At 48.5% G+C, this 23,532-nt stretch overlaps 2 protein-coding genes and 1 long non-coding RNA gene across 4 annotated transcripts in view; 2 read left to right on the plus strand and 1 right to left on the minus strand.

Annotated features, from left to right (window-relative positions):
• Positions 1-239: 239 nt before the first annotated feature.
• LOC128848240 (uncharacterized) lies at positions 240-12,308 on the minus strand. The gene is made up of 3 exons (XR_008446990.1): positions 12,240-12,308; positions 7,429-7,668; positions 240-845 (listed from the first exon to the last, which is right to left on the minus strand). It is a non-coding gene; the product is annotated as an uncharacterized LOC128848240 (long non-coding RNA).
• Positions 12,309-15,425: 3,117 nt separating this feature from the next.
• LOC128848191 (uncharacterized) lies at positions 15,426-17,856 on the plus strand. The gene is made up of 2 exons (XM_054048006.1): positions 15,426-16,451; positions 17,273-17,856. Exons 1-2 carry the CDS (start codon positions 15,914-15,916, stop codon positions 17,773-17,775), a joined length of 1,041 nt encoding a protein of 346 aa, XP_053903981.1. The 5' UTR covers positions 15,426-15,913; the 3' UTR covers positions 17,776-17,856.
• Positions 17,857-20,706: 2,850 nt separating this feature from the next.
• The window catches only part of STX8 (syntaxin 8), a 156,129-nt gene continuing 153,303 nt past the window's right edge, over positions 20,707-23,532 (plus strand). The window contains exon 1 of one of the 2 annotated variants that reach the window (XM_054048112.1): positions 20,707-20,815. Coding sequence is in view for 1 of the 2 variants with exons in the window: in XM_054048111.1 (XP_053904086.1) it covers positions 21,625-21,641 (17 nt within the window). In the remaining variant the exon portion in view is untranslated. Of the gene's footprint in view, positions 20,816-21,554; positions 21,642-23,532 lie in introns of those variants that run through there. The other variant, XM_054048111.1, reaches the window with a different exon arrangement.

The following is a 23,532-nucleotide window of genomic DNA, read 5'->3' on the forward strand; positions in this document are numbered from 1 at the left end:
GCATGGCATGAGGTTTGAGAGGTGGGCAGGTAGTTGCTGCTTTCTCTTTCCCCATGTAGACCTATGAGGGGACCAATGAACTGCCAGAATGGCTCAGGCTTGCATTTGGTATCTTGCTCCACTGTCACAGTTTGGGCGACTGCACCTGTATTCCCCTGCTATAGTCCATCAAGGGCGCTCACGCTCAGGCTTCTGGCTCCCCCGGCTGTCACATGTCTCATGCCCTTCTAACCAGGGTATCTCCAGCCGGCACAGCTCCCCGATTCTACTGCGACCTCCCCAGCAAAGTCAGACTGCCTGAGCAGGCCTGCTTTGCCTTTCTCCTCAGAGGCGGTTAATGGTGCAATTGCCACAGTTGTAAGTTACCATGCAGCACTTTTTCTGCAAGCACATTTATTCTAAAGGTAAATGCACTACAGAGAAAACATACTAAAGACACTAAAAGAATCTACCCACATGCTATGGAGTCCAGCAGAGACCCCTCCAACTGTCTCCAACATGGGTTCTGGCATGTGAGTACTTCAACCTCCCACCCCTCCAGGGGTCTCTTGGGGTTACAAGTTCATGACAGCCACAACTGAGAACAAGCACCCTCATGAACAGTTCAGTTCTTCCTTTATTCAGTGGGGCGGGGGGGGAGGAGGGGCTTTGATCAGGCCTTTCCAGAAGCAGCTAATTGGTAGACATGGATCTCACTCCCCAGGTGTAGCTTCAAAAGGCTAGCTTCAGAGGGGAGAATTTGCATTTTCCATTTCACACGTATTGTACCAAACAGTTCTTTGAAGTTCCCAACATTCCCTCTAAGGTTTACATTAGTCACTCTCCTAGAAAAGATACCTACAATCCTGGGGGACACACAAACAGTTACATTTTTAATACAATGGATCCAAAGTTATTAGGCTTTAGTCAGTAAGGTTTAGCTTAATTCAGTAAAGTTTATTGAGGATACCGCAGGAAATTGCCAGCATGCACCACATGTTTAAGGGAAGGTGCAAGAAGCCCCATAATGGATCATTATCGAATAACCTTCGCATAGGAGACGCTTCACCTTAAGCACAGTCATTGGATAGGTAGCTTACATCTATGATCATGCTTTTGTTATGTGACTGGGTAAATAATGCTTCCTTATTCACTTTCTCCACACCATTCATGATTTTATAGACCTCGACCATATCTCCCCTTAGTTGTTTCTTTTCTAAGTTGAACAGTCCAGCCTTTTTAATCTCTCCTCATATGGAAACTGCTCCATGCCGCTAAGCTTTTTTTGTTGCCCTTCTCTATACCTCTTCAAACTCTAATATGTCTTTTTTGAGACGGGCTGACCAGATCTGCACCCAGTATTCAAGATGTGGGAGTACCATAGATTTATATAGTGGCATTATGATATTTACTGTCTTATCAGCTCTCCCTTTCCTAATGGTTCCCAACATTCTGCTAGCTTTTTTGATTGTGCTGCACATTGAGTGGATGTTTTCAGAGAACTCTCCACAGTGACTGCCCGATCTCTTTCTGGAGTGGTAACAGCTAATTTAGACCTCATCATTTTGTATGTATAGTTGGGATTATGTTTTCCTAGGTGCATTTATCAACATTGAATTTATTCTGCCATTTTGTTGCCCAGTCACCCAGTTTTGTGAGATCCTTTTGTAATTCTTAGCAGTCTGCTTTGAGTTCTACAGGCTAATTATGCTTTGTGTAAGAAATTCCTTTCATTAGTTTTATATTTGCTGTCTTCCAATTCCATTCTTGTACTATGAGAGAAATGGTAAACAGAAGTTCCCGCTCTCCTTTCTCCATGCCACTCACTATTTTGTATACCTCTCATGTCCCCTTTTATTCATCTCCTCACTAAACAGTCCCATCTTTGTGTAACCCTTCTGCCCATCTAAGTTGGCAGCAACAAGGGCCGGGTTCTGTATCTAGGGGTTCCGTTTCAATAACGCAATGCAAAACCGGCTCGAGCCCCCACCCAGTGACCTGGGACAATTACATACCACCCCCTGGGTGCCTCTAAGAGGCAATACTTCCCCTCTCGCAAGCATGGAGTCTGAGTGTAGCAGAAAATGTTTAATAACATGAGGTAAACGACATCAGCATTAAATTGGAAAAATACCACAAACAGGATTCATAACACAAACCATGAGCCAAAAAACCCACCCCAGCAAATTGGGCTGTGTCCTTTTCCTTTGGTTTTTGAATCCAGCAACCCAAATATCACCCAGAGTCCCCAAAGTCCAACACCCCCAAAGTCTCTGGGTCCAGCAACCACCCAAAGTCCGAAAAGTCCAACAAACCCCAGAGTCTCTGTCCCTGGTCAGTGCAGCCCCAGAGTAAAAGGGGGGAGCACGCAGGGTGTTAAGGGACGCCTTACATGATCCAAGGCCGGCCGGCCGTCTGTCCGTGGGGTTCTGCCACAGCCTTCACCACAAGCCAGTCCACTTCCTGCCATCCCACAAACTGCTCCGCTCTACAAGCTGCTCCCGACCTGCTCGCCGTTGCTTGGGCCGCTCCAACTGGCCCCGCAATGCTCCATGCCACTCACTGCTCCTCCAGTTGTCCCCACAAATTGCTCTGCCAGCTGCTTAGCAATATAGCTTCAGGCTCCCCCACTAGTTAACACAGCACTCAGTGATCTCAGCTCTTAATAACTTTAGCTCTTTTGTGATTTCAGCTCTAGCCCCAGTGCTAGTGCACCATTGGCCCAAAGTGAATTTAGCTCAGCAGCCTGTAACTATATTCCTAATGGAATCAAAGTTAACTCTGACATTCAACAGTGGAGAGAGGAGATAGTGCACGTGGTGTTTCAAACCCTTAGAGAAGAGCCTATGCCATCAGATACAAACATCTCTCTCCACCCTCTTTCAATTCACTGGGTTTTGTAACCCATGCCCCTTGTCAAGCAAGTGCTACTTAGGTAATGGTGAAGGACTCACTCAGTCCTTCTGTCATACAACAGTTCCACTGGCCTTGATTCACAGAATCAGGGTAACAAAACTTTATTCTTCCTGCCCCAATAACAGAGAAAACTGGGGATCCCACACCAGCCAAAGTAACCACTTTGAGTTGCTGTTGTTTCATGCCAGGCGAGTGGGTGTGCCTATGCAAACAAGATCAGCCCCTGGAGTTCTTTTCCACACTCGCCATAATTCACCACCAGATGTCAGGGTAGAGCTCATCCTGACTCTGCTTACATCTGCAATCCCTCACCCCATTCCAGCTTTTTCAGGCCTTTAATTATTGTTGTCACTCACCCCTGAAGCTCCCCCCACCACATTTCTTTTCTGTTGTATAAGAGATGGGGTGACCAGAACTGAGCACAGTATCCCAGGTGAGGGTATCACATCAGTTTCTCTTATCAGCAAGCCAATATTTTCTATCTCCTGTTTTACACTGCTCCGTAAGTGGTTTGCTTTTCTCCCCATTGCTGCACAGTGAGTTCCACCTAAGCCCTATGGATGAATTTCCCCACCAGTGAATATCAAAGTCTGTAGTTAGGGACTTAGAGAATTCAGCTAGTCTTTGGTTTATCTTCCTTGCTGGGAGGTATGGGTGAAGGATTAAGGGTGAAATTCACCCTTGTACAGGGATCTAGAGCAAGGCCTGGGCATTCCTTAAGGAGACGGGCGTGAAATTCTGGCCCACTGAAGTCAATGGGAGTATTTGTCTTTGATTTCAGTGGAGCCAGGATTTCGCTGTACATCTTTAGCGGGTGTGAATCCACGTAGCTCCAGGATCTGAACCCATAACCCAAACCAGTGTTGTGCCTCAAAGACCTCAAGGAGCATCTCTCAGGATCAATACCATTCTCTTACTGCGATTTGTTCTGAAGTCACTACAGTTGGTGCAGATCTGCCATTCTCCTCTCCTTGCAGGCTGCCACATTTGGCCCAGGGCCAGAGGTCACCCTACGTAGGTTTTCTTCTCTGTAGAGTTTACCTCCGAGTGCACAAGGACATCATTCTGCTGCTCTCATCTCATAAGTTCCGCTTGTCACACTGTCTAGAGTGGATCACAACTGTGAGTGCCTATTTCAGGGCAGACTGTCAGAAAAGGGCAGACATCCCGAACTAGTGGTATGTTCTATAATTAGATTTCAACAAGCCAGTAACAAAATATGAACACTGTACCAGTTTTACCATCGAGTCACAGACAATCCCCTTAGACTCTCCAGTCTATCTTGCCACCCAGACAAACTGAATTTTGTGATAAAAGGTCACTTAAACCCCAAATCAGACCACATCAGGTTTCTCTTGGTCCCAAGAGACCAGTCACTCACCCCAAATCAATTGGTACTCTAGATCTTACACCAAAGACAATGCTGGCAGCTAATTCTTCAGTAAACTAATGATAGGTTTATTAGGCTAAGAAAAGGAAATGAGTTATTGAGAGGGTAAAACAGGTAAAATATATTAACAGGTGAGTCACAGTTTGTAAGTCCAAGCAGTAGCAATGATGTAATAAACTACCAGTTTTCCAAAAGTCACTCAGGGCTATCCAGAATAACTCTAGGGATCTCCATCTTCTAGTTTAGTTATTCTGTCCTGTTAGAATCCAAACAATCCAGAGATGATGGATTATTTCTTGAATCCATATTTATAGTACCTTTACACAGAAAGCAATCCAACAGTGTCTTTACCCACGCAGGTTTTCCTTTGATGATGTTGAGTGAGGAATGCACTTTGAGTTTCTGACCTCAGGTCATCACCACAATGACCCATTTGCTTTGGAATTAGCACCTCTTCTGAGAAAGTCCTTCATTAGCTTCCCCAAGGCTTCATCCAGGTCTGGTGAGTGGTTTTGTTAGAGGGGTATTTACAATGTAAATGTTTGCTATTACATTATGACAAGAACATAAGTGAAAACAATGCAAAGAACATCCCGTTAGTTTTCATGAAGTCTAAACACCCAATACAGACGCCCCCTGGGTTACGCAAACCCGACTTATGCAAATCTGCACTTACAGAAAAAGTTCCGTAAGCTAGAAATAGGAGGGTTTTTGTTTAGTTTAGTTTTTTTGTGTGTAATTGTCGGATATACGTTTCCGATTTATGCAAAATTCGAGTTAGGCAAGGCGTTCCGGAACGGAACGCTTGTGTAAGTCGGGAAGCGTCTGTACACTTTTATACATCTAACCACTACTTTGAACTACACAAGTGAATTGACCTGAATACATTCTAGCATGACCTGGTCAACCAGCGTCACACTGGTGATGGAGCCTTCCTCTGTTTATGGAGGAGAATCATTGTCACAGGGAGCTCCATTCACTGCTAGTCCGGCGCTTCCTCCTGGCCGCTCTGAGGATTAGCTCATCAGATCGATGCCCCTTCCCACAGTTGTATACCATCACTCCACCTCTGCCGCTGGTCTGCAATCCCTCTCACTCCAAGAACTGCAGCATCTTCTTCATGACTCAGTCCTCTGGCCAGGTCATTCAGCGTTCCCTCCTTCCAGCGTATATCAAAGTCTTTCCTTCAGCAGTCCCAGGCAGTTTTCCCATTCACTGCTGCAGGTGCCACTCCTTCAGTGGCTGGTAGGGGAACCCAGACCCACTCTCTACTCCGGGTTCCAGTCCAGCAGTTCTGGGTTTTCCTCTCCCAACCCTCACTGCTCCTTCTCTAGATTGCTTCCTACCACTCCTGGCTCTCCCTCCACACACACCCCCCCCGTCCTCTGGGAGTAGCAGCTCCAAACCCTCCTCCCAGGGAGTGACTGCTGCCCCTGTCTGTTGCCAGCTTCCTGGCTTTATGGGCCTTGCCTCCTCCTGCCCAGCGGAGCCTGCTTGCAATCAATTCCTTGCTCCCTGGCTCTTCTTCTAAGTGCAGCCTATGGAGTTAACAAGCTGACCTGGCCACCTTAATCCCTTGCAGTCTTGTGTGGGGTGGACACCTCCCATCACAATCACTTTCATTCAGTGGGGTGAGGTGGGGTCAGGTGCAGAGCACACAGCAGGACCTAACCGCAAAGGCATGAGTGCCAAGCAGCAACATTTACTGAGAGATCAACAGAAGTTGCAGGGAGTTTGTAAATATGATGGCGGGAAACATCTCTTTGTCATAACTTGCAGAAATACTGCAATAATAAGCTTGTGTTATGAGGGCAATAAAGCATTGCTATCAATGTCCCGCAACAGCTTCTGGAGCATCAATCCATATATAAATATCTGGATATATTTGCAGCAATCATACAGGAAAAAAAATGCGCCTGGCAGATCTTGCATGATAAATTCCCCACAACATTTTAGGACTTTGTTCTTATTTGACTACAGCGTATTGGAAAGGAATTGGCTCTAAGAGGGCCTGGAGAAACGGCCTTGTTTTACTGTGTAGACTCACTTGGCTTAGCCTAGTATTTTCCCCTAGTAGGCACCCACATCCAAAATATTTACCATGTCAACATTCAGCTATGTCCTGATTTCCTTATAGTCCAGCCCTGCCAGTGCCCTCCATATCCGGTCAAAACGCCCAGGCATTTCAAATCTAGAGGAGCACACCTGGCGGAGCATGGTTATTGGGGAACATGTGGCCTTGTGAGAGGGGAAATACTGTCAGGGGGTATGCACCAGCTAAGGGGTGTGTGTGTGTGACAGAATAGCTGGAGGGCCATGGTGGGGTGAGGGGACTGTCAGCTGGCAAAGTTAGAAAGTTTGGAGCTGTCGCCCTTCTGCAAATACTGCTTGTGGTACATTATTTTGAGGCCCTACAGGCCTGGATGCCAAAATATGATATTAATGGGGATTATTATCATAAGATCAGGAGCTAAAACAAGTGAAAACATTAACTTGTTGCCTGTGTGATAGGATCAAGGTGAGAGAGGCTGGGTGAAGCCAAGGAGACAGCCCTCAGTGTTCTCAGCCCACTACAACACACTGAGGAAGACACAATTCCTGCCTCCAAGAAGCTTCAGGAGATGGGGGTCTTCTGTAAACCGACAGACATACATACAATATGGATACATCGTGGTAGGAGTGACCGTGAACTGGAGTTGAGCACAACAAGATTTTTTCCCACTAGCTCTAACAGTGCTCCTTTGTTGGAGGCTGCACAGGGTGTGTGCATTTCAAAGAGAAACATGAACGTCTAAAGCTGCGATCCAGCATGACCAAGCTGGTAACCTCTGCTCGTCCTTGTGCTCACATGGCCTCCTGGGGTGTGCAGAGGTGCATGGAGAAAACTAGTCAAGTGTAAATGATCTAATCCAACATTATAGTTAATAGTAACAATAATAATAAATAACCTTTCCTATCACACCTCTCATCTCAAAGGATGCCACGTCACTTTATAAACATAACCTGTATCTAGAGATGAGGTAGTGATAAGTTTAGTGTCACTGAATGCAGCCACCTCTGGGGTGCAACATGGCAGCTGTTTGACAGTAAAGAGTAATGCCACACAAACAGTTAAGGACCATGGCCTGCACATGGATGCTTACTCTCATGCAGAGTCCCAGTTGGACTTTTCAATCAATTGTAACTTCAGTTGGGTCTTAGGAGGCAGAATGTAGTTACAGGTTTGACCGGCATGATGGAGTAAACATCTTCTCTTCCAAAACGTCTCATGGGATCGTTAATGAGTACAAGCAGTCAGGTCACTAGTTTTACAGCTCTCCAGAAATAAAGCCGCTCCAGCATTGCAGCACCAGACTGTAGACAGCATGCCGTTTTCAGGCTCTCTGCACAGGTACAATGGCGGAGAATGGTTTGAAAGGGTCATCTGAGGGAAGGGATCAGAAGGAGACCCCATCGACCAGAAGGCATGGGATGCATTGTCCTCGGGATGGGGGTTCCACGACCACCACTCCCAAGAGGAGGAGACGGAAGGTGGTGGTCGGGGACTCCCTACTAAGGTGGACGGAGGCATCCATCTGCCGCATAGGCGCCAACTTCCCCTCTTTCCATGGGTGCTCAACCCCCCACTCTGCCCCCGGCCCCGCCCCTGCTCCACCCCTTCCACGAGGCCCTGCCCTTTCCCCGCCTCTTCCCACCCCTGCCCCACCCCCATTCCAACCCCTTCCCCAAAGTCCCCACCCCAACCCCGCCCCCTCCCTGCCCATATTCCAACTCCTTCCCCAAATCCACCCCCCCCGGCCCCACCTCTTCCTCGCGTCCTCCCCTGAGTGCACCATGTTCCCGCTCATCCCCCTCCCTCCCGGAGCGTGCTAACACTGCCAAACAGCTGTTTGGCGGCAGCTGGGCGGGAAGTGCTCGGAGGTAGGCGGAGGAGCGGGGACGCGGCGTGCTCATGAGATAGGGAGGAGGAGGTGGGGCGGGGGATGAGGGGAGCTTGGCTGCTGGTGGGTGCAGAGCACCCAATAATTTTTCCCCGTGGCTGCACCAGCACCAGAGCACCCACAGAGTCGGCGCCTGTGATCTGCCGTCCAGACCAGGAAACTCGAGAAGTGTGCTGCTTGCCTGGAGCTAGAATTCAGGATCTGACGGACTATCTGCTGAGAATGATCAAGCCCTCGGACTGCTACCTCTTCCTCCTTCTCCACATGGGCACCAATGATACTGCCAAGAATGCCCTTGAGCGGGTTACTGCAGACCATGTGGCTCTGGGAAGAAGGATAAAGGAGTTTGAGGTGCAAGTTGTGTTCTCATCCATCCTCCCTGCTGAAGGAAAAGGCCTAGGCAGAGACCATCGAATTATGGAGGTAAATGTGTGGTTGCACAGGTGATGTCGGAGAGAGGGCTCTGGATTCTTTGACCATGGGATGTTGTTCCAGGAAGAAGGATTGCTAGGAAGAGATGGGATCCACCTAACGAAGAGAGGGAAGAGCATCTTCACAGGCAGGCTTGCTAACCTAGTGAGGAGGGCTTTAAACTAGGCTCACCAGGGGATGGAGACCTAAGCCCTGAGGCAAGTGGGGAAGTGGGATATCGGGAGGAAACACAAGGAGGTGGGTGCAACAGGGGAGGCCTCCTGATTCATACTGAAAAAGTAGGGCAATCGGCTAGTTATCTTAGGTGTCTATAAACAAACGCAAGAAGCCTGGGAAACAAGCAGGAAGAATTGGAAGTCCTGGCAAAGTCAAGGAACTATGATATGATTGGAATAACAGAGACTTGGTGGGGTAACTCACATAACTATAGCACAGTCATGGATGGGTATAAACTGTTCAGGAAGGACAGGTGGGGGAGAAAAGGTGGAGGAGTTGCACTGTATGTAAGAGAGCAATATGATTGCTCAGAGCTCCAGTATGAAACTGGAAAAAAGCCTGTTGAGAGTCTTTGGGCTAAGTTTAGAGGCGAGAGCAACAAGGGTGCTGTCACGGTGGGCATCTGCTATAGACCACAAGACCAGGAGGATGAGGTAGACGAGGTTTTCTTCGGACAACAAACAGAAGTTTCCAGATCACAGACCTTGGTTCTGTTGTGGAAAAATGACCACGCGTTGTGTTTGAATCAGAATCGCCTGAGGCCTTTTTATTTTCATGCATGCATGGGGGGTACCAGTAAACTAGCAATCCCCCTGATTACAGAATCTTACACAGCTTATATAGCATAAAACCACAATTGCATGATACATACTGTCTTATCAGCATTATTGCCATATTTGGAATACACTCTCCATAAAAGGAATATAGCTTAACAAGCTTTCCTGTTTTTCACAGTCTGCCTTATTGCGGTTTCTAAGCTTTCCTGTTTTTCACAGTCTATCCTACTGCGATTTCCAGACTTCCCCAAAACTGTCAATGCAGTACTATGAATCACAGGTCTTATAATTATAGATAGTTCTGCTTTTATACTTTTCCTCTATTCTGCCTCTAAAAACCTTTCACCTACAATAGACTTAACTAATGTTCAGGTCTGAACCAAAGTTCAGGCCCGAGCCAACTAAAGTTTAGGCCCTAGCAAACTTTTTCCCCCACAGTTCTCATGGGGGACTTCAATCACCTGGACATCTGCTGGGAGAGCAATACAGCAGTGCACAGACAATCCAGGAAGTTTTTGGAGAGTGTTGAGGACAACTTCCTGGTGCAAATGCTGGAGGAACCAAGTAGGGGCTGTGCTCCTCTTGAACTGCTGCTCACAAACAGGGAAGAATTGGTAGGAGAAGTAGAAGCGGGTGGCAACCTGGGCAGCAGTGACCATGAGATTGTCAAATTCAGGATCCTGACAAAAGGAAGAAAGGAGAGCAGCAGAATATGGACCCTGGACTTCAGAAAAGCAGACTTTGACTCCCTCAGGGAACAGATGGGAAGGATCCCCTGGGAGGCTAATATGAGGGGGAAAGGAGTCCAGGAGAGCTGGCTGTATTTTAAAGAAGCCTTATTGAGGGTTCAGGAACAAGCCACCCAAAGTACAGAAAGAATAGTAAATATGGCAGGCAACCAACTTGGCTTAACAGAGAAATCTTTGGTGAGCTTAAACACAAAAAGAAAGCTTACAAGAAGTGGAAACTTGGACAGATGACTAGGGAGGAGTATAAAAATATTGCTTGAGCATGCAGGGGTGTAATCAGCAAGGCCAAAGCACAATTGGAGTTGCAGCTAGCAAGAGATGTGAAGGGTAACAAGAAGGGTTTCTACAGGTATGTTAGCAACAAGAAGAAGGTCAGGGGAAGTGTGGGACCCTTACTGAATGGGGGAGGCAACCTAGTGACAGATGTAGAAAAAGCTGAAGTACTCAATGCTTTTTTTGCCTCAGTTTTCACAGACAAAGTCAGCTCCCAGACAGCTGCATTGGGCAGCACAGTATGGGGAGGAGGTGAACAGCCCTCAGTGGCAAAAGAACAGGTTAAGGACTATTTAGAAAAGCTGGACATGCACAAGTCCACAGTATTCTTGCCAGCAAGTTAAAGTCTTGCTTGGGTGAATGGATTGGATGAATGGACTATAAGGTAGATAGAAAGCTGGCTCAATGGGTAGTGATCAATGGCTCGATGTCTAGTTAGCAGCCAGTATCAAGCAGAATGCCCTAGGGATTGGTGCTGGGGCCAGTTTTGTTCAACATCTTCATTAATGATCGTGATGATGATGGATTGCGCCCTCAGCAAGTTTGCAGATGACACTAAGATGAGGGAAGAGGTAGATATGCTGGAGGGTAGCGATAGGGTCAGGAGTGACCTAGACAAATTGGAGGATTGGGCCAAAAGAAATCTGATGCGGTTCAACAAGGACAAGTGCAGAGTCCACTTAGGATGGAAGAATCCCATGCACTGCTACAGTTCTGCAGAAAAGGACCTGGGGATTACAGTGGATGAGAGTCAACAGTGTGCCCTTGTTACCAAGAAGGCTAGTGGTATATTGGGCTGCATTAGTAGGAGCATTGCCAGCAGATCGAGAGAAATGATTATTCCCCTCTATTTGGCACTGGAAAGGCCATATCTGGAGTATTGCATCCAGTTTGGGCCCCCACTACAGAAAGGATGTGGACAAATTGGAAAGAGTCCAGAGGAGGGCAACAAAAATGATTAGGGGGCTAGGGCACATGACTTATGTGGAAAGGCTGAGGGAACTGGGCTTATTTAGTTTGCAGAAGAGAAGAGTGAGGGGGGATTTGATAGCAGCCTTTAACTACCTGAAGGGGGGTTCCAAAGAGGATAGAGCTAGGCTGTTCTCAGTGGTGGCAGATGAAAGAACAAGGAGCAATGGTCTCATGTTGTAGTGGGGGAGGTCTAGGTAGGCTATTAGGAAAAACTATTTCACTAGGAGGGTGGTGAAGCACTGAAATGGGTTACCTAGGGAGGTGGTGGAATCTCCATCCTTAGAGGTTTCTAAGGCCCAGTTTGATGAAGCCCTGACTTGGATGATTTAGTTGGGGTTGGTCCTGCTTTGAGCAGGGGATTGGGCCTAGATAACCTCCTGAAGTGTCTTCCAATCCTAATCTTCTATGATTCTATGCCAGAGCCGGGGCGAAAGTAACATAAAAGTCTTACCGGTATGGGGCCCGGCTCTAGGCCCCCCAGAAGGGGTAGGGCCTCTGGCAGAAGAGGCGGGGCCACAGGCAGAAGGGACGGGGCCTCGGGCAGAAGGGCGGGGCTGGGGGTCAGCCTGCCCGAGCCTGCTCTTCCGTGCTGCCCAGCTTGCACTGCCCAGGCTCCGGCCGCTGCTGCAGTAGCTGCGGCCGGGAACCCCAAGCCCTTTTAAATCACTGGGCCCCGGGGCAGCTGACCATTTGCTGCCCTCTCTCGGCAGCCCTAGGAGGGCGGGGGGCAAAAGGGGCAGCGACATTAAAGTGCTGCCGCAGCAGCGCTTTAACGTCGGCTGTGTACGGGCCCGTCCCGGTGGCCACTTCTTACCAGTATGCTGTATTGGCCCGTACCGGCCCACTTTCACCTCTGGCCAGAGTGTAGGTGGTCCACTGCTGAAATAGGAATGAAGAAAAATGGTCACTTTTGTGTTACCAGGGCAAACCCCATTTCTATTGACTTCGGTGGCGTAACACCAGATATGAATTTAGCCCCAGGAGTTTAGGTGCTATCTGAGCAGGTCCCTTCCTGGATCTTTTATTAACCTGGCATTTGGGGCCAGTCTAAAAGAACTTGAAAAATAAATGAAATATATTCATTATAAAATACTAGATGTCTTAACTGGTAAAATCTATTTCACTGACTCTGACCAAGCCACTGTAATGACTAGAGGATTTCAGGAGTTCTTTAGTTGGATGTAACTGTTTATATGGAGAGTACAGCTTGATTCTTTCAAGGATAAAGGCCTATTTCACAGCTCTATGAACGCTGGATTCAGAACTTCCTCCAAGACCTTGGAACATTCATTTTCCCACTCAGAGCAGTAAGTCAGTCAGACACTAGGGGTTATTAACTCTCTGAAGGACACAGCCCGAAAATTTACATAAATATTGAACAACTGCTCGTTTCTTTGCCTCTACCTGTTTCTTTGCTTCTTCCTATATTTGCCCCTTTATAAAGGAACAAAAGAAGGTTTTCTGTATATTATCATAATAGCATTCCGAAGCCCTAAATAGCATCAGGACTCCCCTGGGCAAGGATGCTGTACAAACACTTAAGAAGTGACAGTCTCTTCCCACAAGTGCTTACAATCTAATGTAAAGTAGTTTTTGAAGATTACATAGGAGCCATATAAATTTTAAGGCAACAATTAAATGGATACATTTGTTCCACAAACCCTAGCGCCAAGAGGCAGGTGAAAGGTGGCCTTTTACACAGAAGGATCAGTTTTCAGAGTAGCAGCCGTGTTAGTCTGTATCCGCAAAAAGAAGAACAGGAGTACTTGTGGCACCTTAGAGACTAACAAATTTATTAGAGCATAAGCTTTCGTGGACTACAGCCCATCCGAAGAAGTGGGCTGTAGTCCACGAAAGCTTATGCTCTAATAAATTTGTTAGTCTCTAAGGTGCCACAAATACTCCTGTTCTTCTTTTTTAGAAGGATCAGTGAGTTTGTTAGGAGTGTTTCCATTACATTAAAAAATAATGAAGTGGAAACAGCTTTATTAAAGAAATAAACATGCCCTGGCAATGTTTGCAACACAAACACCTGCTGCTTCATGCAAGTACCACCCACTCCCATCTGTGGCTGACCGGAAGTTTGTGCCATTTCAGATGGCGGGGGGGGGGGGAGGCAACTTTAACAGTCATTCCTAGGGCTACTTAGGCACTTGAAAGCTCTAGTTTTTTGGCAGATAACTTAGCAATTAGCTGACAGGAGCCCTGTATCTAATTCCTTTATAAAAGAAAAAAAAATAAATAAATATTAGACCCACTCAACTCTAAGAACATGTTCTGACATCTTGTGGCAAGTCAGTTAAGGGACACTGGTTAGGTTTAAAAATCTTAATGTAGATTCTTACTTTATTACTAACTCTGTGGAGAGAGAGACTCCTGGGTTCTATCCCAGCTCTGGGAAGAGAGAGGGGTCTAGTGGGAAACAGCAGAGAGCAGATACATCTGGGTTCTATATAAGAACATCAGAATGGCCATATTGGATAAAACCAATGGTCCATATAGCCCAGTATCCTGTCTTCCAACAGGTTTCAGAGTAGCAGCCGTGTTAGTCTGTATCCGCAAAAAGAACAGGAGTACTTGTGGCACCTTAGAGACTAACAAATTTATTAGAGCATAAGCTTTCGTGGACTACAGCCCACTTCTTCGGATGCATACAGAGTGGAATAAATATTGAGGAGATATATATCTCCTCAATATTTATTCCACTCTGTATGCATCCGAAGAAGTGGGCTGTATGCATCCGAAGAAGTGGGCTGTAGTCCATGAAAGCTTATGCTCTAATAAATTTGTTAGTCTCTAAGGTGCCACAAGTACTCCTGTTCTTTTTGTCTTCCAACAGTGGCCAATGCCAGGTGCCCCAGGGGAATGAACAGAACAGGTAATCATTAAGTTGCCCTGTTGCCCACTCCCAGCTTCTGGCAAACAGAGGCAAGGGACATGCAGAACATGGTGTTGGATCCTTGCCCACCCTTGCTAATAGGCATTGCTGGACCTATCCTCCATGAACTTATCTAGTTCTTATATAGAACCCAGATGTATCTGTTCTCTGCTGTTTCCCACTAGACCCCTCTCTTTTCCCAGAGCTGGGATAGATACAGGGCTCCTGTCAGCTAATTGCTAAGTTATCTGCCAAAAAACTATAGCTTTCAAATGCCTAAGTAGCCCCAGGAATGACGGTTAAAGTTGCCCCCTCCCCAATCTGAAATGGCACAACCTTCTGGCCAGCCACAGACGGGAGTGGGTGGCTTTGCACAGTGTACTTGCATGAAGCAGCAGGCGTTTGTGTTGCAAACATTGCCAGGGCATGTTTATTTCTTTAATAAAGCTGTTTCCACTTCATTATTTTTTAATGTAATGGAAACACTCCTAACAAACTCACTGATCCTTCTGTGTAAAAGGCCACCTTTCACCTGCCTCTTGGCACTAGGGTTTGTGGAACAAATGTATCCATTTAATTGTTGCTTTAAAATTTATATGGCTACTATGTAATCTTATTTAAAGAACTATATGACTGAAGATCCAAGAATTTAAGGCTATAGATGGTTGTGCATCTAAAAATCTATGCAAGGATTTTTTAGAGATGTGATTTTATAATCTTCACCAACTCACTAATGAAATATTTTTAAAGCAAATGTTAAACTAAGGTCCTGTAGACTAACATGTTCTGGGTAAATATTACAGAAATGCACAACTGTTTTTGTCAGTAAATTCAGAAACTGACAGTATATACCTAGGAGTTGGCAAATGCCTGTTAAATGGCTTCATTACCACTTGAAGGGTTCTTTAACAGTTTCAATGTTGTGCTAATAGGTCTAGCAGGCTGGAAGGCTTTTTCACTTTTAAGTTACTAGATCCCTTTGGGAGTAAGTCACCAGGCTGCAGCAGCCAGCTGTGGGAGCCTGCAGGAAGAGTCAGAACAGGGATACGAAGAAGCGCGGGGGTGTACACTAAGACTGAGGGGTGTCCCAAATTTTCAGGTGCCCTAGGCAGCCTCGTATGCTGCTGCGTATGCCTAAGGACAGCCCTGGCTAGATGACACAGTGCCCAGTGGGGTTGTTCAGTCTAGCCCTTTCACCATTGCTACAACCAAGGAAGCTGACTGAGGCCTAGTCTACACTACGGGTTTAGGTCGACTTTAGCAGCGTTAAATCGAATTAAGCCTGGACACGTCCACACGATGAAGCCCTTTCTTTCGACTTAAAGGGTCCTTTAAACCGGTTTCTTTACACCACCTCCGACGAGGGGATTAGTGATAAAACCGGCCTTTGCGGGTCGGAATTGGGGTAGTGTGGACGGAATTCGACGTTATTGGCCTCCGGGAGCTATCCCACAGTGCTTCATTGTGACCGCTCTGGACAGCACTCTCAACTCAGATGCACTGACCAGGTAGACAGGAAAAGACCCGCGAATGTTTGAATTTCATTTCCTGTTTGCTCAGCGTGGAGAGCACAGGTGACCACGCAGAGCTCATCAGCACAGGTAACCGTGATGGAGTCCCAGGATCGCAAAAGAGCTCCAGCATGGACCGAATGGGAGGTACGGGATCTGCTCGCCATATGGGGAGATGAAGCAGTGATAGCTGAACTCCGTAGCAGTAAAAGAAATGGAAAAGTATTAGAAAAGATCTCCAAGGCCATGAAGGACCGAGGCCATAACAGGGACACACAGCAGTGCCGCGTGAAAATTAAGGAGCTACGGCAAGCTTACCACAAAGCCAGAGAAGCAAACGGAAGGTCCGGGGCAGAGCCGCAAACTTGCCGCTACTACACGGAGCTGCATGCGATCCTAGGGGGTGCAGCCACCACTACCCCAACCGTGTGCTATGACTCTCTCACTGGAGAAACACACAGGGAAGACGGTTCGGGGAATGAGGAAGATGAGGATGGAGGTACTGTAGGTAGCTCACAGCAGCAAGGAAGCGGAGAAACCGGTTTCCCCAACAGCCAGGATATGTTTGTGACCCTGGACCTGGAACCAGTAACCCCCGAACTCACCCAAGACCCTCAGGGCACACAGGAGACCTCTGGTGAGTGTACCTTTGTAAATATTTGTAAACATTACACAAAAAAAAGCAAGCGTGTTTAATGATTAATTTGCCCTGGCAATCGCGGCCAGTACATCTACTGGAAAAGTCTGTTAACGTGTATGGGGATGGAGCGGAAATCCTCCAGGGACATCTCCAGAAAGCTCTCCTTTATGTACTCCCAAAGCGTTTGCAAAAGGTTTCTGGGGAGGGCTGCCTTATCCCGTCCGCCATGGTAGGACACTTTACCACGCCAGGCCAGTAGCACGTAGTCTGGAATCATTGCATAACAAAGCATGGCAGCGTATGGTCCCGGTGTTTGCTGGCATGCAGACAATATCCATTCCTTATCTCTCTTTGTTATCCTCAGGAGAGTGATATCATTCACGGTCACCTGGTTGAAATGGGGTGATTTTATTAAGGGGACATTCAGAGGCGCCCGTTCCTGCTCTTCTGAACAGAAATGTTCCCCGCTGATAACCACGCGGTGGAGGGGAGGGGTGAAGTGATCATCCCAGAGAATCGTGTGTGTGTGTGTGTGGGGTGGTTTACTTGTGTTTGTGCCGCATGTTAACCGGGAAACCGCAGCCCCTCCTTTTACATTGAAAACCCATTTTAAATGGACAACCCAATTCATCCTTGATATGGGAAATGCGCTGCTGTTTGCAACCTTTCCCGCATGTTAAGAAGGTTAAAAAAGCCAAAACACTGTGGCCTACCATGGCTGCCTGCAAGCCGAAATATGCGACCTTGTAATGAAAGAGTGTACCCATTGTTCTCTAAAATGTGTCTTTTTTAACCACCTCTCCCTTCTCCTCCACCAGCTGCAAATGTTTCTCCTTCACAGAGGCTAGTGAACATTAGAAAGAGAAAACGTAGGACGAGGGATGATATGTTCACGGAGCTGCAGATGTCCTCCCACGCTGATAGAGCACAGCAGAATGCGTGGAGGCAGTCAATGTCGGAGATGAGAAAAGCACAATATGAACGAGAGGAGAGGTGGCGGGCTGAATGGCGGGATGAAAAGAGCAAGTGGCGGGCTGAAGACGATAGGTGGCGTCAGCTTGCAGACAGACGGCAAGAGTCAATGCTCCGTCTGCTGGAGCATCAAACTGATATGCTCGAGCGTATGGTTGAGCTGCAGGAAAGGCAGCAGGAGCAGAGACCGCCGCTACAGCCCCTGTGTAACCAACAGCCCTCCTCCCCAAGTTCCATAGCCTCCTCACCAAGACGCCCAAGAACACGGTGGGGGGGCCTCCGTCCACCCAGTCACTCCACCCCAGATGATCGCCCAAGCATCAGAAGGCTGGCCTTCAATAAGACTTAAAGTTTTAAAATGCAGTGTGTCCTTTTCCATCCCTCCTCCCCCACCCATCCCAGGCTACCTTGGCAATTATCCCCCTACTTCTGTGAGGAACTAATAAAGAATGCATGAATGTGAAAAAACAATGACTTTATTGCCTCTGCAAGCGGGAGGGGAGGGGAGGGTGGGGTGGGGTGGTTGGTTTACAGGGAAGTAGAATGAACCGGGTTGGGGGCGGGGGTTTGGAGGGTTCATCAAGGAGAAACAAACAGAAGTTTCACACAGTAGCCTGGCCAGTCACAAAACTCGTTTTCAAAGCTTCTCTGATGCGCACCGTGCCCTGCTGTGCTCCTCTAACCGCCCTGGTGTCTGGCTGCGCGTAATCAGCGGCCAGGCGAGTTGCCTCAACCTCCCACCCCGCCATAAAGGTCTCCCCCTTACTCTCACAGATATTGTGGGGCGCACAGCAAGCAGCAATAACAATGGGGATATTCTTTTTGCTGAGGTCTGAGCGAGTCAGTAAGCTGCGCCAGCGCGCTTTTAAACATCCAAATGCACATTCCACCACCATTCGGCACTTGCTCAGCCTGTAGTTGAACAGGTCCTGACTCCTGTCTAGGCTGCCTGTGTACGGCTTCATGAGCCATGGCATTAAGGGGTAGGCTGGGTCCCCAAGGATCACGATAGGCATTTCAACATCCCCAATGGTTACTTTCTGGTCCGGGAAGAAAGTCCCTTCCTCCAGCTTTCGAAACAGAGCAGAGTTCCTGAAGACACGAGCATCATGTACCTTTCCCGGCCATCCCACGTTGATGTTGGTGAAACGTCCCTTGTGATCCACCAGGGCTTGCAGCAGCATTGAAAAGTACCCCTTGCGGTTTACGTAGTCGGTGGCTTGGTGCTCCGGTGACAAGATAGGGATATGGGTTCCGTCTATGGCCCCGCCACAGTTTGGGAATCCCATTTCAGCAAAACCATCCACTATTGACTGCACGTTGCCCAGAGTCACTACCCTTGATATCACCAGGTCTTTCATTGCCCTGGCAAATTGGATCACAGCAGCCCCCACCGTAGATTTGCCCACTCCAAATTGATTCCCGACTGACCGGTAGCTGTCTGGCGTTGCAAGCTTCCACAGGGCTATCGCCACTCGCTTCTCAACTGTGAGGGCTGCTCTCATCTTGGTATCCTGGCGTTTCAGGGCAGGGGAAAGCAAGTCACAAAGTTCCATGAAAGTGCCCTTACGCATGCGAAAGTTTCGCAGCCACTGGGAATCGTCCCATACCTGCAGCACGATGCGGTCCCACCAGTCTGTGCTTGTTTCCCGGGCCCAGAATCGGCGTTCCACGGCATGAACCTGCCCCAGTGACACCATGATTTCCACATTGCTGGGGCCTGTGCCTTGTGAGAGGTCTATGTCCATGTCAATTTCCTCATCACTCTCTTCGCCGCGCTGCAATCGCCTCCTCGGGTGGTCCGGGTTTCGCCTTGGCATGTCCTGGCTCTGCATATACTCCAGGACAATGCGCGTGGTGTTCATAGTGCTCATAATTGCCGCGGTGATCTGAGCGGGCTCCATGATCCCAGTGCTAGCTATGGCGCCTGGTCAGAAAAAAGGCGCAAAAGTAGTATCTGATGGACCAGGAGAAGGAGGGAGGGCGGGAGGGAGGGAGGGACGAGTGATGACATGGCGTACAGGTACAGGAACAGGGAATTAAAATCAAGAAAGGTGGCTGTGCATCAGGGAGAAACACAAACAACTGTCACACAGAATGGTGTCCCCAAAGATTAAACTGAAAACCCTGGGCTTAGCAGGCCGTTGATTTCATGGAGGAAGGGGAAGCAAATGAATACAGAACAAATCTATTTTTTACATCTTAAGCTGGCAGCCGACGGTGCAGCATGAGTGATAGCCTCTCCAGTATGATGATGACGGATACCAATCATAATATACCATCGTCTGCAAGTGGCTGTTGCTGTGTAGCAATGCAGCCCCACGTCTGCCAGCCCCACGTCCGCCAGCACCCAGCATCGCCCTCGGCCTCTTCTGGGTGCTTAGCAGACAATACTGGGCAATTGGCAGAAAATAGTATACTACAACTGGTAGCCATCATCATCGAAACAGTAGCATGTCTGCCCAGGTGGCCATGATTGACAGCCACTCCAGTACGACGACGATGGGTACCAGTCATAATATACCATCGCCTACCAAAGGGCAAGGGGCTGGTGCAATGCAGCCCTACGGCTGCCAGCCCCACGGCTATCACTCATGCTACACCGTCTACCGCCAAAAGGCAGTTAGCAGCTGCTGCTGTGTAGCAATGTAGTCCCACGTCTGCCGGCACCCAGAGGACATATGGTGACGGTGAGCTCAGCTGAGCTGAGCGGGCTCCATGCTTGCCGTGGTATGTTGTCTGCACAGGTAACCCAGGTAAAAAGGCGCGAATCTATTGTCTGCCATTGCTGTGACGAGGGGGGAGGGGCCTGACGACATGTACCCAGAACCACCCGCGACACTGTTTTGCATCATCCGGGCATTGGGATCTCAACCCAGAATTCCAAGGGGCGGCGGAGACTGCGGGAACTGTGGGATAGCTGTGGGATAGCTACCCATAGTGCAATGCTCCGGAAGTCGACGCTAGCCTCGTACTGTGGACGCGGTCCGCCGACTAGAGCACCTAGAGCATTTTATGTGGGGACACACACAATCGGCTGTATACAACCGATTTCAATAAAACCGGCTTCTATAAATTCGAACTAATTTCGTAGTGTAGACATACCCTTAGTAAAGCAACAAGGATTGTTAAACTATATTGCACTAAGTGGCCAGTAGATGGCGCTGTGTGTAAAAAATATCTGATTTAAAGGCACCTCAGCCATACCTGGCAGAGCCTTAAGGGATCTTATGCTGAACACAGCTAGCTGGGGTTTATTAGCGAGTCCTGTGTCAGGCAGCCCAGATCTGGGACAGAAAAATGTGACAGCCTAACAACAGGCCCTAGGCCACCTGCCCCTCCGTGTTTCATGGCAGTAAAGAAGGAAAGTAGGCTGCAGGTGCCAGTTGGTAAGCCGCCCCCCTCCCCTCGGCATGTGGTGTCTATAGGGGACAGAGCCTGCTCCAGGCACCAGCCTGGCAAGCAGGTGCTTGGGGCGGCCGCTCCGGAGAGGGGCAGCACGTCCAGCTATTCGGCGGACGATCCCTCACTCCCGCTCGGAGCGAAGGACCTGCCGCCGAATTGCCGCCGCAGATCGCGATCGCGATTTTTTTTTTTTTGGCTGCTTGGGGCGGCCAAAACCTTGGAGCCGGGCCTGATAGGGGGGTACACGTGCTACTAGGTTTAACAGGCACCAGGTAGCTGGAGGCAGAAATGTACAGAAGATTCACAGTGCAGTTGTGTGGGTGCAACGAGGTGGCTGCACTGGTATGCCTGATGTGCACCTAACACTGCTCCTTGACTGTGTGACCTGCCCCCGCCCCCGAGAAGCCCCCGCCACCGGGGGGGTTGTGGGATCTGCCCTCCCAGTGCAACCCCCGCGGGGGGTTGTGTGATTTGCGCCCCCCCCTCCAGTGCAGCCCCCGGGGGTGTGTGACCTCCCCCCAGTGCAGCCCCCCCGGGGGGGCCTTGTGTGACCTGCTCCCCCCATCCCAGAAGGAGAATCCCCCCGCCAGCTACAGGGTGCCTGAGGGGCAGGGCTTGTCTGATGACCCCGTCTCTCGGGCAGGACGCGGATGTAGATCGCCCTCCTCCCCTTCCCTTTCTGAGCCTCTGCGCGCGCCGTAGTCAACTGACGTAGCCCGGAAGCGTCCGGAGCCCGGCTCCGAACTCAGCAGCCCCGACCGGCGGCAGAGAGGGGGAGGGCCCCGGCGTAGCGATGGCTCCGGACCCCTGGTGAGCGGGTGGGGGGCGGCGCACGCGCCCTCTCCCTCCCTCCCCGAGCCTTTGGTTTGCGACTCCTTCAGCCGCCCCTCCCCGCCGCGAAGCGGGGCCAAGCCCCCAGCTCAGGGGAGAGACCCCCGAGGGGGCAGCCTCCCATCTGCCCCCCCCCTGACGGGCCCCGCGGGGCCTTACAGGGCAGGACCGGATTCCTGGGGGTGGGGAACCCCTCCCCTCCCAGGCTTGGTGTCCGTGACACTGACCCTGCTCGGCTTTTCAGCCCCCCACCTCCCTCCGCCGGATCTAGCGCCCAGTCCGCGCTGTCTGCATGTTCAGGGCGTTATGGGGGGGGGGTGTATTATTGCAGGGCCCCCATCGCAGAGCAGGACCTCCTGCGCTAGGTGCTGTACAAACCCAGAACAAATGGGCCCTCCCTGCCCAAAGAGCTGCCTATCCAAGTCAGGGCTGTTTGGTGCACGGGAAGAGTATGGCTAGTAAGAATTAGGGTCACAGTGAACATTATACCTTTTCACTTAGCCACGTTGTGGGCCAGTTTTTTAAAAGAACTCATCCTATCGGAGATAGGTTGGGGGCTGAACTCTTTTGAAAACCGGGCCCGCAATGCGCTTAAGGAAAATTGAAGCTAGCTGCCCCTCCTAACAACCTCTCCCAAGCATATGGGTCTACTGTGACATTTACTTAATAGACTTGGATCCTGACTGACACTTCAGTTCATAAGCAAAAGCTTAGTGTAAAATACTGAAACAAATATATGGTCTTAGCATTGTTCAGTTGACTTGGTTGGATGGGTATCGTGTATATTTCTGTGGGTGGTGAAAGGTTAAAAGCAGATATAAAAATGTTTATTATAAATATATGTAATAGAACTTTGGAAGATTAAGTACAAATATTAGTTCCTAATTCCTATGCAGCCGTTTCCTCTTTAAACAACTCTACAAAAAAATAAAACCACTCAATACCTTGGTGATGGGTGTGTTACAAATACCTACTTCACTGCTGTGTGATAGGTAGGTAGCTATTATCCCCATTTTACTTTATTACAGGTAAAGCTCACAGCATTTCACTTAGCCTTACTTGCTTATTAGTCTATCAGATAATGGTCTCTCTGTATATGCAATTTCTATTTAAATTGCTCTCTTTGGGCACTCTGTTTAGTTAAAATCTATGTATCTAGGTAGTCTTGGTTAATGAAGAATTAAAGGAGGGTACTGTAATGCAAATCAACATGGGTTTATGGAAAATAGATCTTGTCAAACTAACTTGACATCTTTTTGAATGAGGTTACAGGTTTGATTGATAAAGGTAATAGAATTCTGTAAGGTATTTGACTAGGAATGGATTAAAAACTGGCTAACTGATAGGTCTCAAAATGTAACTGTAAATGGGGAATAATCAGCAAGTGGATGTGTTTCCAATGGGGTCCTTCAGGGCTCGGTTCTTGGCCCTACTCTATTTAACATCTTTATCAATGACCTGGAAGGAAACATAAAGTCATCACTTATAAAGTTTGCAGATGGCACAGAAATTGTATGAGTGGTAAATAAGGAAGAGGACAGGTCACTGATTCAGGACCACCTGCATCCCTTGGTAAACTGGGTGCAGGTAAACAGTATATGTTTTAATACAGCTAAACGTATACACTTAGGCACAAAGAATTCAGGCCATACTTGGATAGGGGGATAGAGGATAGGGACTCAATCCTGGGAAGCAGGGACTCTGAAAAAGATTTGGGAATAGTGATGGATAATCAGCTGAACATGAGCTCCCAGTGTGACACTGTAGCCAAATAGAGCTAAAGGAATCCTGGGATGTATAAACAAGGGAATCTCAAGTAGGAGTAGAGAAGTTACCATGCCTCTATATTTGGCACTGATGCAACCACTGC

The sequence above is a fragment of the Malaclemys terrapin genome, chromosome 13 (genome assembly GCF_027887155.1).
Source record: "Malaclemys terrapin pileata isolate rMalTer1 chromosome 13, rMalTer1.hap1, whole genome shotgun sequence".
Lineage (NCBI taxonomy): Eukaryota > Metazoa > Chordata > Testudines > Emydidae > Malaclemys > Malaclemys terrapin.

Excerpts from the sequence above, each read along its gene's own strand:
- LOC128848191 (XM_054048006.1), top strand. The coding sequence starts at position 15,914 with ATGGAGTCCCAGGATCGCAAAAGAGCTCCAGCATGGACCGAATGGGAG. Across the intron at positions 16,452-17,272 it reads GGGCACACAGGAGACCTCTG|CTGCAAATGTTTCTCCTTCA; the intron begins GTGAGTGTACCT and ends CTCCTCCACCAG.